This window comes from Dryobates pubescens, chromosome Z (assembly GCF_014839835.1).
Source record: "Dryobates pubescens isolate bDryPub1 chromosome Z, bDryPub1.pri, whole genome shotgun sequence".
Classification (NCBI taxonomy): Eukaryota; Metazoa; Chordata; class Aves; order Piciformes; family Picidae; genus Dryobates; species Dryobates pubescens.
The window spans coordinates 116,463,562-116,477,319 of NC_071657.1; the positions used below are offsets into that span (position 1 = coordinate 116,463,562).

At 42.6% G+C, this 13,758-nt stretch overlaps 1 protein-coding gene across 1 annotated transcript in view; it reads left to right on the forward strand.

The window, feature by feature from the left end:
• SFMBT2 (Scm like with four mbt domains 2) overlaps positions 1-13,758 on the forward strand; it is a 121,928-nt gene that overhangs the window by 22,054 nt on the left and 86,116 nt on the right. Inside the window, exon 4 of the mRNA XM_009900248.2 lies at positions 1,579-1,819. Coding sequence (XP_009898550.1) covers positions 1,579-1,819 — 241 coding nt within the window. The remainder of the gene's footprint in view (positions 1-1,578; positions 1,820-13,758) is intronic.

A 13,758-nucleotide genomic window follows, 5' to 3' on the forward strand; every position in this document is an offset into this window, starting at 1 on the left:
TGACAGGAAGGTCTGTGACTCTGCTTCATGTAAGTGCAAGTAACATTTAAAATATTTGAACTATTGTCTGATGAAGATCTGAGCATATTTTGAAGAGGGGACTCTATCCAAACAAAGCCCATCACAATCTGGGATATTGTTGTTTGTGACTAGCCTCTACATCCACCATCAGTTGCTTAACCTCTTCTATTTAACTCCCTGTATTTGATGTCACATGAAGACATGGGACAGAAATGAAGCTGCTGTACGAGTTCTTCATCACAGATGACAGCACATGTGTGGCCACATCGGTAGATTTTTCCAGGATGTATTTTGTCTTTCAACCACAAGACTGCTGTCAGATGCGGGGGTCTAGTGGGACGGTGTTGTGATGCCTTCATGTGTCAAGCCACAAGAAGTCATGGTGGTTCTTTGTCCTCAACTACATGTCCCATGAGGATAGTGCTGCTTATGCTCCTACCTGACCCATCAGATGTAGGTGGCAGCCTGTTCTGTTACAGCTGCTCATCTGTTGTGTTGGCTCTTCTCCCAGTTTCACTTGGATAGTCTATCTGCTTTGGAGGATGTGGATATCTTTGGCAGAAGCGAAGTGTTTTGGCTGTGATGCTCTGGGTTGTCTTTCACTGAGTTTGTTTACTGGTAGAGATGCCCTTTGGGAACAGTGTAGTTGTGCTGCAGTGAGAAATCTTCCTGAAGAACCTGTTGCTACTGTAAGAGAAGACTTTGTTTGGATCACTGCTGTCATGGCATTAAACCACCTTTGTCTCCAGGTGATTTCTTGGCTTATTTTGAAGGGGCAAGGAGCTGCAGTGATGAAAAACCTCTTTTCCATCTACATCTGAAAAAAAAATTTAAAAATGCAATCCTTCCTGCCTTGTTTCGTTTCCATTTTAACAGCAGTGAGGTGTTGCAGGGTGAAGGACTACAATTGTCTACACTGGTGAATTAAAAGACAATGTGTATTATCAAGTTTTTCTGGAGAGAGCATCTTGCCTTAGGTTTCTGATTCAGACCAGCTCCAAGTGATCTGGTGCTGAAAGAGTGAATTGGTTGAAGCTTGAGCTGGTGTGTAGTTTTAGATGTTCTCCTTGGTCAGCCTTGTACAGCATTCAGCCTTTGATGCTTGTCAAGCCTCAAGAGGTGCTTCACTGTTGGTGTATGACTGACTGTTGTAATTGGATTTAACTCCTAGAAGTCCCTAGTACCTGCTTTTCTACCTTTCATGTGTCCTGTGATTTGCCTGATAGAACTCTGCAGTGGGAATTTCAACGTCACTTGAGCTATGCCACCTTTTCCCAGGTCTTAGTGAGATTTGTAATGCTAAGATGGGTACCAGTTGTCTCTCAGAAGTGGTGCAACTAATGTTGCTGCTGCCGGAGGGCCTCTGGAGCATTCAGGACCTTGTGTAATGGGGTATATGCCAGTGAAGCAGGAATGGTCCTGCCTGGGCAGCTTGTGAAGAAGGTGATTTGATTAAGGAGCCTACTCAGCTCATGTCCTAACCCAGATTTGCTTCTGAAGGGGGGAGGGTCTCCTGCAAAGAAGAAAAGGTAACACTGTGCTTTTCTGATTCTGAAGGTTGAAATCAGCCTTCAAAGCAGCTTCCAGCCAGGGATGAAATTAGAAGTGGCCAACAAGACCAATCCGGACACATACTGGGTGGCTACAATCATTACAACATGTGGACAGCTCTTGTTGCTTCGTTACTGTGGCTATGGAGATGACCGCAGGGCAGATTTCTGGTGTGATGTGATGACGGCAGATCTTCACCCGGTTGGATGGTGTACACAGAATAGCAAGGTCCTGATGCCTCCAGATGGTGAGTTCTGTGTGTTTTGTTAGGGTCATGCTCTAGTCTTGGGCTGGTGGTTAAACTCCAGACTTGCTCTCAATCTGGTATGGGTACTCCAGATCCTCAAAGGGCATTGGCTGATGCAGTCTGTGTCAGGTATTCATGGATCAATGGATGATTCAGTTTGCCAGTCAGCCTCTAGCAAAGACCTTTTTGCTCTAAATGGTAACAGCTGAAGGGACTTCTGTAGGAAGGTTTCTTAACAAGGAAACTTAGTGCTTAGTAGTAAAGCTGTCATTTCAGTTAGAGGACAAAATTGTCCCATTCTTGTAGGAAGGAAAGATGAAATTCAGAGCAAGAATGAACTAAAATAATTTCAGTTTGGATGTAACCAAAATCAGAATCTGGCTGTGCACTGAAGTGTTTTGCTCTGAAAGTTTAAAGCCTTCCAGTGCCTTGTGGTTCTGAATTCCAGTGGTGGAGACAGATGATCAAAGATAGTACAATTTGATCATCATAGGGCAGGGCATGTCCCAGTTAACAGCTCTTAGGTGCACAAAAGCTGAAGGCAAGAGCTGTGAGTTCCTATGCAGAACAGTTTGTTAATATCACAATTTGATCTCTGGGGTGTAAGAAAAGTAGGAATTTTTTTGGCTATGTACATGAAGACAACAGCTGTGTATCCTTACCACTATGTAGCTCCAAGCAGAGATGTACTTGTCACTCTTACTCACATATGTCCCTGCCATTATCCCATTTATTCTGGATCAAGAGAAGAAGGGGTGAGTGTTTAGCCTTCAGCTTGATCAGTTATTTAAGGAAAGTCTTATTTAAGTTTCCTGCTGCCCAAATTATTCTTTTACTTTGTTATATGTGGCTATTGAACAAGAAGAGTATGTGCCATGTGTGACTGTCTCTGGTGTAGGTGATACTTGATTTCTGACTGAAGTGATCTGTAGATGTGGTCTTTGAATCAGAGCTGACATCCTGGCCTTCTGGATGCCAAACTCTGAGAAATTTTCCTTTTTGTTCTGGTCTGTGTATTTTGCATTAACAGGATTGATTGCTTGGGGGAAAAAAAAAAAAGAAAGACTCAAAGACAAATGTGTGAGAAATTTGTTGGCTTAGTAAATCATGCTGATGTGAGAGGAGTTAAATATTTTATTTTATTGGTCCCTTAAACTACCTTTTATTATGTGTATTATAATCAATGTTACCAGAAGGGTGTACAGCACTGTAAACTAAACCTCAATATGCAAGGATCAAAGGGTAAGAGATCTTATCGGCTACTGTAACGGAAAATAACGGTTGTCTTGTAACCAGAGGCAAATGCCTTGCATGGAGATGTTGAAATCTGCTCTTTAGGTTGTGGATACTTGGTGGGAACTGTCTTGCTTGGGTGACTGCAAATGTGCAATGTGTCATGTCTCCTTTCTTTTCTGGCTGGATGGTGTAACTATATACCAGGGTCTTAAATTTGGGCAGCTGCCCTATGTTTTTGTTTTGTTTTCCCACTCCCATTCTAAGTGAATAAGCTCTATTTAATATGTCTTAGGGTAGCTTTCAGAAAGAATAAATTAATTTCAGAGGTTGCAATTTCAAGAGAGCTTTAAATGTTTAAAAGCATGAGATGTATTTTGGAATGAGAAATCTAAAATGACCAGGAGGATTTGATCCTTCAGGACGTCTCTCACTTGGAAAAGAGAGAGGTCCTAAGTATGCTCATAAATGGGCAGGTCCTCTGGGCCTGTTGTCAAAGCTGGGTTTTCAAAAGACTGTAGCTCCCATTGAGACACCACAGGGTAGAAGCTGAGTTTTCAGGAGTGCCCCTTATCTTCCATAGGGAAAACTAAATTCTGAACAGGTTGCCTGGAGAAGTTGTGTTCAAGGTCAGGCCTGGATTGAGCTTTGATCAACCCGATCTAGTGGAAGGTGTTCCTGCCCATGGGCAGTAAAGCTGGAACTTGGTGATCTTTAAGGTCCCTTCCAACTCAAACCATTCTATGACCATCTTTCAAAAACAGCTTGTGAGTACTGAACTTATTATATGCAGATGTCTGGAGTTTGCCCTATGCTTAATTGCTGATCAGTGAACGTTATCTTAATGAGCCAAACTTCATTGCATTGCAGTTTTAACTGGTAGAGCCTGCAGAATCAGACTTCAGCTTGGTATTGGAGAAAGTTGGGGTTGTTCAACCTGGAGAAGAGAGGGCTCCAAGGAGACCTTACATTAATGCTTCTCTGCTTAAAAGCCTATAGGAAAGATGGGCACAATTAATCTTTTTAGCAGGGCCTGTTGTGACAGGACAAGGGGGTGATGGTTTTAAACTAGAAGAAGGCAGATTCAGACTAGATCTAGGGAAGAGATTTTTCACATGGAGAGTGGTGAAACACTGGCCCAGGTTCCCCAGAGAGGTCGTAGAAGCTCCATTCCTTGAAGCATTCTAGATCAGGTTAGATGGGGCTCTGAGCAACCTGATCTACTTGAAGATGATGTTCCTGCTCAATGTGTGGGGTGAGTTGGACTGGATGACCTTTAAAGGTCCCTCCCAACCCTAAGCATTCTGATTCTAAAGTATTCTCTATGAACTCTGTGGAGGTTTGTTTTTTTTTAATCATTTGGAAGAAATGAAAGCCAGCTTCAAATTTCATGTACCTGACACTGCCCAGTTTGTTTATAATGAGGATATCTGCTGGCAAGACCACACAAACAGCAGGGCCAAGGCCAGTTACCTGTCATTAGTGTTTGATCTTAATTAGCATCTAAGAAGGACTTGTTTAATGGGCAAAATACCAGCACTGGGACAATGCTCTGGCTCAGTTATGAATCAGATCAAACTGATCAGGATGCATTTTATAAATGTGATGCCAGAGAAGAATGGTACTGAGTGACAGGATGAAGAACTTCATTAGGAGGGAGATGTGAGAAAAATGGGCCAGTTCAGTTTAGCAGATCAATAGAGCTTGATTTAATGCTCAGCACACACAGAGACTTTAAGGGGTGGCTGCCAAATAATTGTTGTTTATGATTGCAACAGCAGGAAGTCATTTAATTTACAGACTGTGACATGATGATTTATTGGGTGACGTCAGTATTGCCTCATTGTGCCTGCGAGTATAATGTCGTATTATGTCCTCTCATTGTGGTACAGTGCACTGGAATGGGACAGCCCAGGCCAAATACTTGAGTTTCAATGAACTGTATTGGCTTATGAAAAGATGGTGTGAGTGTGTGTGCTCCTCTGAGCTTCACCTTCCACTCCCACCTTCCCTGCAGGATATCAAAGGAGTAAAATTGTAGTTACTTCAAGCTTTGCCATTAATTATATTTTTCTCATTACAAATCGTTGTGTAATTTGAATTGCAAACTCAACTATCCTGGCAGAATAGATCTGTTTACCATTCAAAGCAAAATGAAAATTATTTAAATTAGTTAATATAGAACTCATTTGAATGAATTGGATGTTTATTCATGAACTAGCTGAGGCAAGTGTGAAGCTGTCCTTATGGTCTGTAGCTTTTGCACTGATCAGCTCTAAAGTCACGTCCTGGGACAGAGATTTCTGTTTTATTGCATATTAACTGTGGTGTAGGTAGATGCTGCCTGATGTAGCTGAGTGTGAAATTTTCATCCCTTCTGACAAGGCTCCTCAGCAATTGTAATGCATATGAGGAAGGCCAACCTGCTGCGAAGTTCCCTGACTGCAGAAAGCTGTGGTGGTATAGCAGAATTTGGTTTTTACATTATGGAGGTGGGATGTAACACTGACAATCAGTTAATTAAATTTCCCACTATTTTGGCCTTCATAGAAGCAGGGACAGCCTTTATCATGGAATCACAGAATGGCTTGAATTGGCAGGAACCTTAACAATCATTTAGTTCCACGCCTCTCACCATGGGCAGAAATGTCATCTACTAGACCAGGTTGCTCAAGGCCCCATCCAGCCTGGTCTTAAATATTTTGAGGCATCCATGACTTCTCTGGGCAACCTGTTCCAGTGTTCCACCGCCTTCATAGTAAAGAACTTCTTAATGTCTAATCGAAATCTATCCTGCTCCAGTTGAAAACCATTGTCCCTTGTCCTATCACCACATGCCCTTATAAAAAGTTATCCTATGTCTTATTCCCTTATGCCCTTTGTCCCCTCCTATGAGGGGGATGTTGACCTACTCATCACAGAGCTAATGTGGTTGTTTCTCAACAGCCTCCATCCCTTGGGATGTTTTACCCACTGAGCATTAAAAACTGGAGTCTAACTAAACTTTCCATTACTAGCAATTCCTTTTAAGTGTGAAAGGAAAAAGGCCTTTTGCCTCCTTTAGCCTGTTATTTCCATGTGCTGTTTTCCTTTGTTGATGACAGTTGGGTTCATGAACACATTTACTATCGGGTAGAAGAGCAGCATGGAGAACCTGACAAGCGTAGTAGCTAAATTATGCATTGTGAACCACGCGGAGAGCAGGAGCGTCTTTTGATTGACACTTGGGTGTTTTTGTACAGATTGCAGATTTACAGCTGAGCCAACAGAGCTGAATCTCTCCTGGCACTATCTTAATGCATTCTGGGATGCGCTAAAGACACTGGAGGACAAGATTATTGTGTACACTTGTAATTGCCACGGTGGTTCTGCTTTAATGTTATTGACAGATGGAAATTCAAATAGGGCATTTTTTTGTGCAGAGCCATGCAGTCAGCTTGAGTTGTGCTTGCTGTGTAAACCAGGAGATGGAGGAGGCTGGAGGTTTAAAGAAATACAGTGGGAAGAGAACCAGGTCTGTATTCTGGCTTTACAATGAACTGATACAGATGGGAAAAACCTCTGAGCACCATCTTTTGGTCAAGCATTGGAACAGGCTGCCCAGGGAAGTGGTATGAGTCGCTGTCCCTGGAGATGTTCAAGAAGACATGGCACTTTGGGGCATGGTTTAGTGGGCATGATCACAGAATGCCAGGCTGGAAGGGATCCAAAGGATCTTCTGGTCCAACCTTTCTAAGCAATAGTATAATTTAATAGTATAATTTAAATTTGGTGCCATTAGTTGTTTGGGTGGTGTTGGATTGGTTGATGGGTTGGACGCGATGATCTTGAAGGTCTCTTCCAACCTGGTTTATTCTATGTATTCTAAATGAAATGGCCCAGCACCCTGTCAAGCTGAGACTTAAAACTTCCAATGTAGGGGAATCTACTACTTCTTTTGGGACATAACTCCAATGTCTAACTGTTCTCATGGTGAAAAATTGTCTTTTGGATATTGTTGGGTTGATGTCTGGACTTGATGATCTTAGAGGTCAAAACTCTAAGGATTTTGTGATTCTTTGCCTGGGTTTGGTAATCAAGATGATCAGTAGTACTGTGATCATAGTCTAGTCATGAGGTCTGTGGACAGGTTGGCTTGATGATCCTCAAGGTCTCTTCCAACCTTGGTGATACTGTGATTATGTAGGAAAGCATCCTTTGCTTCTTTATGCCACCAATATAAGGAATTTTAAAGCTGAAAAGCCTGATCCTGGGGTGAAGTGAGTTCCTCTTGAATATTTCTTCAGGTGAAATATGCCACTGATAGTGGGGGACATACAGCATTTTGCCTGCCCTGACTTGCTGTGAAGATGGATGTCATCATCTGGTCACTATTTTGAAGCAGTTCGTTGTTTCAGGTCAGGTTAACTTTTACCCTAGACCCAGGCCGAAGGAAGGAGATTACACTCAGATTCCTAGTGCTGGGGCTGATTCTGGGCAGGGAATGGATGAAAAAGGAGGTAAAATTTGTGACATAGCAAGTTGGGTTAATGTCAAGTAACAACTGATTTTCTGTTTGGTGGTTGTTTTAAAAACCATTATCACTGATGTAAGGGAGGGGAGAAGTGGATTGAATTGGTTATATCAAAACTTACTGCATGAAGTCTCACCAGCTTCTTTGTAGTCAATAGTCTTGACTGTGTTGCACAGCCGATTTGTGTGCAAGATGTCGGATAGATGAAGAGATAGAAAGGAGAAGTTAGTTTTGAGCCTTTTTTCCCCCATTTTGGTAGTGCTCAGGTGAAATCAGTGCTGGATACATTGGTTAGAACAGATGCTGTGGTTGGACTACAGCAAAACGTTCTGGGATTGAGAAAAACAGGGTGTGAGGATGGAAATGGGCCCAGTAAAGGGAGCAGGAGACCAAAGAGGTGAGCAAACCTTGAGCAGTCACTTTCTGCTTGTGGTGTGGATTTGGTGTCATTCAAGACTTTCTAGGTGTGCCAGAGGCTTCTCTGAGGGGTACAGTTGCAGGTACTAGTGGTGATGTGACCCATACAGGTGCCTTTCAGCATTGTTCTTGGAGGTCACTTGTGTCTGCAAAACTTGTCCAAAGGTTCTTCAGAGACAATGTTTCTGAAAATAGGAAGGACTTCCAGAGCTGCTTTCTCAGAAAATGAGATCATGAAGGCTTTTTAACCAAAACAAAATTCCCCTAGTAATCTCATCCCAGAAGACATCAAACTTAAACTATGCCTGCAGGTCAGTGATTACAGTGCAGGTAAAAGGATCAGGTGGGCACAATGGACTTCTTTTATCTTTGTGAGGAGTTGGCTCACCTCCACCAACTTACCTGAGTTGAGTTTGCTTTTCTGCTGGTATAATTCAGAGTAGATCTGGCCAGGGTTTAGCTCTTTCATTGAAGGCTCTCCTGAAATATTACTTCCTAAGAGCTTGAGGCTGGAGAAAATCAGTAGACATTCAGTGAGCTTATGCTATTTTACATCAGCTCAGAACTGGGCCCTTGAGCCAAGTAAAATGAAAGTTGAAAATCTTCTTTGGCAGGTTGCACTGTTGAAGTCTGTGGCTATTCCTAAAGTACTATATAGTTGGGTTTTATTTTTCCTTCTTTGCCATCACTCCCCTCCTAACCCCTCCCTCCCCCCCCCCCCCCCAAATTTAGACTAACCTAATGTGAATAAATTGCAGGATTTCTTTATTTTAAATATTGCAAATGACTCCTAGTGCAGTGTTTCATGTGTGCTTTTCAAGTCGACTTTAGTAAGGTATTAATTATGCAGGGGTGATGTTAGCATAAATAACTAGTCAGCAAATAAATGTCAATTGAATATTCTGTAAACATAGTAGGCAGCTTTATGCATTGGTATAGAACATTTAGCAGATTATACTTAACAAGTACACAAAAATAGCAATTTTTTCTCTTTGCTTTCCTAATGATGGAAAAGAGGAGGTAAAAATAATGCCTGCTTATGCTGTAGAGCCTGGGGTGTTTGAACTGAGATTTGTCCTTAGTAGAAGCCATATTAGTTGACTCTGTCTCTTGGGAGCTTGCAGCAGCTGGAAATCACTGAAGCATACCATGGTTTGGCATCAGCCTGCCAGCCCCATGCAGACTTGCTCCCAAGAAGAACATATTTTCACTGCAGCACCCAGTTTTTTCCCCCCTTCCCTTCCTTGGCATGACTCGGATCACTCTGTCTGGGTTGTGAAAATTCAAGAGTTAGCCCATTGCTTGTGTGGCTAATGTTGTATTGATAGGGAAAATGGTCTTTTCACTATTGTGTGAAACTGCAAATCTTTTGCATGTGGTGCTGGCTTTAGTTAGTTTCAAAAGGTTTAATATTGCCAAGTGAGGCCCTTTTGGGGTAAACTGAGTGTAACGGGCCTCCACGTGTCTTTTGGGAATGTAAGTAACTGTTGAGCTACTGTGCAAATATGGCAAAGCCTGGCCAGTGGGACAGGATTTGCAAAAGGTTTGAGTTGTAGACTTTATCAGATGCAGAGGGTTTTGAGCATCTCCAGGTCTGCTGAGCTTGAGGTCAGCTTTTCTGTCTTGATTTTCCGTTTAATGTGATTTTTCGGGTCCAGGGGCACAGTTGCAGAAAACCTTGCAGGGATGAGAGGCTGGCAGGTTTGTAAGGTGGACTTAGGAGTAAATGATTTATCCTGGGGTTTCTGGTGTGAAGCTTGGACAAAGAGACACTGTGTGAGTGGGCATTGCAAAGTGTGCACTGCTCTGGCTTTAGCTGGGACCTCCATGAGTGCTGGAAGAGGGGGGAAAATAATGCTTTGGTAAGCATTAAATCTTCTGTTACTTTTCTGGAGTGCAGTAATGGTCTTTAAGGATTATACTCACCATGGGGCTCCCAGTTTTGGTTCCGCAATGACAGTGGTGATGGGGTACCAAGATTTCCCTTGGAGTGAAGCCTTATCAGTTGGGTTCACTCAGTGCTTCCCTGTTGAAATTTTAGTGGAACTGACTTAAAAAAGGTGGTTTTACCCTTCATAAAAACTATAAATGCAAGGTCTCTGCTTTGTTCTTTTTAATATTTTCCTTTGGAAAAAAGTAATTATTGTTCCCCTCAAATGTCAATAAAAGTTGTTTGTGGGATTAAATGCCCAAAAATAGTGTCTTGAGTTGCAGCAGTGCCTTGTGAGTTTCATATGTGGGTGCTGGTCCCTCCATGCACTTTTACCTGGGTTAGACTTTCTTTCAGGAGTCTCTCCTTGGGCATCATCCTGAGATATTTTCTCTGTGCCCCATGAGGTACTTCAGTGCCTATGGAACCCAGCCCTTGTTGAGGATCAGGCATTTGAAAAACCAAAGCCATGCAAAATGGTTTAGGTTCTCTTTTGAAAAAAAAAAAAAATAAAAAGGAAAAAAGCCCAAAGCTTGTACAAGAAATAAGCTCTATTTATTAAAAGCAAGAAAAGAACACACTTTAATCAAACCCCAATTTTCCAGTTAGAAGCCATTTCAGCAGAAATATACTCAGCAAGCCTAGTTTCCAGGGACAACGACATCTGCTTATGCTGTGTTTATATTTATTTATTCTCACAAAAAAGTGGAGCAAGGGAAACAAGAACAGAGCTGACTAGACAGCTTGTGGTCCAGTGTGGCAGAGATGCACACAGTGATCATGGCCACCAAAACTGCAGTGGGACCCCGTAGTGCACCTAAGATGCCTGCTCAGCATCCTTTTTGATGTGCCTTTTTTTTGTTGTTGTTGTTTCATTTTTGTCATTGTTTTGTTGTTGTTTGATTTTGTTTTCTGGGTTTTGTTTTGCTTTGTTTCTGACTGCTCAGGGTTAAGGAAATTTTGGCCTGCACCCAGATGAGGTATTAGTGCAACTTCTTAGAGGTGATAATTCTGCTAATTAAATTGCCCCATCACAGTTCCTAATGGATTTTTGCACACTTACAGGTAGAAAGTACATTAAGCATAACTTATTCTCATTCCTGGACTGGACTGAGCTGTGTAGTGAAATAATATTACATAGTTTTACAGCTAACATTGAGGATAATACAGCAGTGTTTATGCTAGTTTGTTACTAACCCACCTTGCAGCATGGGCTTAATCTGTAAGCTGGCTGACAGCCAAAGAAGAGTTCAAGAAGGGGTTTCACCAGTGGAGTGAAGCTTGACAACAAATAACTGAGGCATACCAGTACTGAAATGAATGCACTTTCAGAGTGTTCTTACCTTTCATGGGGAGGACTCTCTGTCCTGACTTTTGTTTCCATGTAGTTCTAGTGCTGCATGGTGCCTTCCTCCGTAAATGATTGATGTTGCCATTTCCATAGCAGGAACACTGTAGGCAGTCATATGGTTTGCAATACTGTGAAAAGTCCATTTTGAGTGGTACAGGGAAAACTGAACAATTTTATCTCAGTCTAGTTTTGGGCTGCCCAGCTTAAGAGAGACAAGGAGCTACTGGTGAGAGTTCAGTGGAGGCTATGAAGATGCCAAGGGGACTGGAGTATCTCTCTGAGGAGGAAATGCTGGGATATCTGGTGTTGTTTAGCCTGGAGAAGAGCAGACTGCAAGAGGATCTTGCCAAGGGTGGGTGTCAAGAAGATGGGGCTAGACTTTTTTCAGCAGTGCCAAGTGACAGGACAAGGGTCAACAGATGCAAGATGGAACACAGGAAACTCCACATAAACTTAAATAGAAACTTCTCTTCTTTGTTGTGCCAGCAGCAGACCAGGCTGCCCAGACAGGCTGTGGAGTCTCCTTCTCTGGACTTTTTCAGAACCTCCCTGGACATGAACCCATCCAATCTTCTCTGGGTGACCCTGCTATAGCAGAGTGGTTGGACTAGATGGTCCCTTCCAACTCCTACTATTCTGTGATTCTGTAATTCCAACTATCCTGGTGCGATTAGAGAAGCAGTACCTTGCGTACAAGCAACAGTGGAGCTGAGGATCAGACTTGCTGCAATGAAAACTGAAAGCCTAATCCCTTTATAAAGAGTCTGGAGGGGGATGGAGGTAGGGGAAAGAAAAGCAGTGATTTTCGTGGACTTTGACAAGTTATAAATATATCCTGAGTGAAACCAATAGTGTGGGGGCTTTATGAAAGATTTAATGAATAAATATTTCATGCCCACATGGTGCTTCTTCAGTATTGCATGCTGTTGGTTAAAAGCAATAAACAAAGAACCTCCTTCAGGGTTTGTTTGGGCTTTTAAATTAAACTAATTTAATCAACTTTTTCAGTCAAGCTTGATATTAGTTCGTTTTTGTATACAGCACTGTAGTCGGATCTGTTTGTTTTCTCCTGATACCTGTTCTCCTCTTTGGAAGAGGCTTGAATATCAAAGAACAATTTGTTTCATCCTGCCTTTATGACATGCATCTGGGATTTCACGTCAGGGAGCACAGCCTGACTTTATCCTTATCCTACAGCTTGAACAATCAGCCATTCTCTACCATGACAGCTGTAGGTGTGGTGAGACCCCAGCAGAGGTTTTCATTATCCGTCAGGGAGATCATTTGAATGTGTTGGTTGTTACTGAATATAAGCAAGCAGGCAGCTTTTGGGCTTTGGAAGCCTTCAACATCCAGTTTTCTGGTGCTTGGAGGATCAGAACTAGACAGAACTAGTCTGGTCCCATGTTAGGCAGTGAAGCTTGCTGAGGTTTATGCAGTGAGATTGAAATGCTCCTCAAGCTCAGCCTATTGGCAGAGTTCGGGCTGGAGTGTAGTAGTGCCATTGCTTTATGGTTCACTGTCACAAAAAGTCACAGAATGGTAAGGGTTGGAAGAGGCCTCTGGAGATGAGGTGGTCAGGATATATTTTAGCTCTGTGCTCCATGTTTTTGTAATACTTCAAAAAGAATCCTCTGAGACTTGGGAGCAGCAGGACTGTTGCCAATTGATTCTCTCACAGCTGGACCATGTAAGAGAAGATCACAGTAGAGAGATAAAAGCAAGGGTGATTGATCAGAGGGGTAGAGCTAACTTTGAGAAGGTATCTGCAGGCAGGGGTGCTCAATGAGCTGAGGATCTGCTTATACTTGGATAGATGTACCTTTGAATAGGTGGAGTTGGACACAAGTACATGGTTTAGGGCAATTCTCCTCTTCTTTTGCCATGAAAAGGAGTAAAAGTGCCTTCCTCTTCCTCCCCCCCACCCCCTCTATTTCTCCACGACCACTGATCTGGAACTATTTCTTTTTGTAGTGGTCAGCTTCAGGAATGGAAATGTATCCCTTTCTGCTGGATGGAATATGTCCCCATGAGGTTTGTGCCACACCAATGGCATCAACAAAAAAAAAGGGGGGTTACTCTAGAACTGAGAAATCTTTGCTTGTCCAAAGACTGTTTTTTCCCTGTGGTGTTATTGGGCAGTATGTGAGCTCTTGTCCGTATAGAACAAAGCCCAAGCCCTTGGCACAGCAAAATGGTTCAACTTTGGTAAAGGCTGATGGAGCAAAAATTTTTGCAGTACTGCTGAGCTGCAATACTTAACTGATCCAGCCCAAAGTGTTGGCAGAACCAATTTCTGCTGTGGCTTTAGACCTCCTGAAAGGCAATCACATTTCAGTGGGACTCAAGGTCTGTTTAGGATGCTCAGAAGACTTAAGATGAGCATTGGAGACCCCACTGCTTCACCTTCTGCTGCTCACAATTCTGGTCACAGTCAGCAGGATGAAACTGCAGCTGCTGCTGTGACTAAACCATTGGTTTTGGACTTGACATTT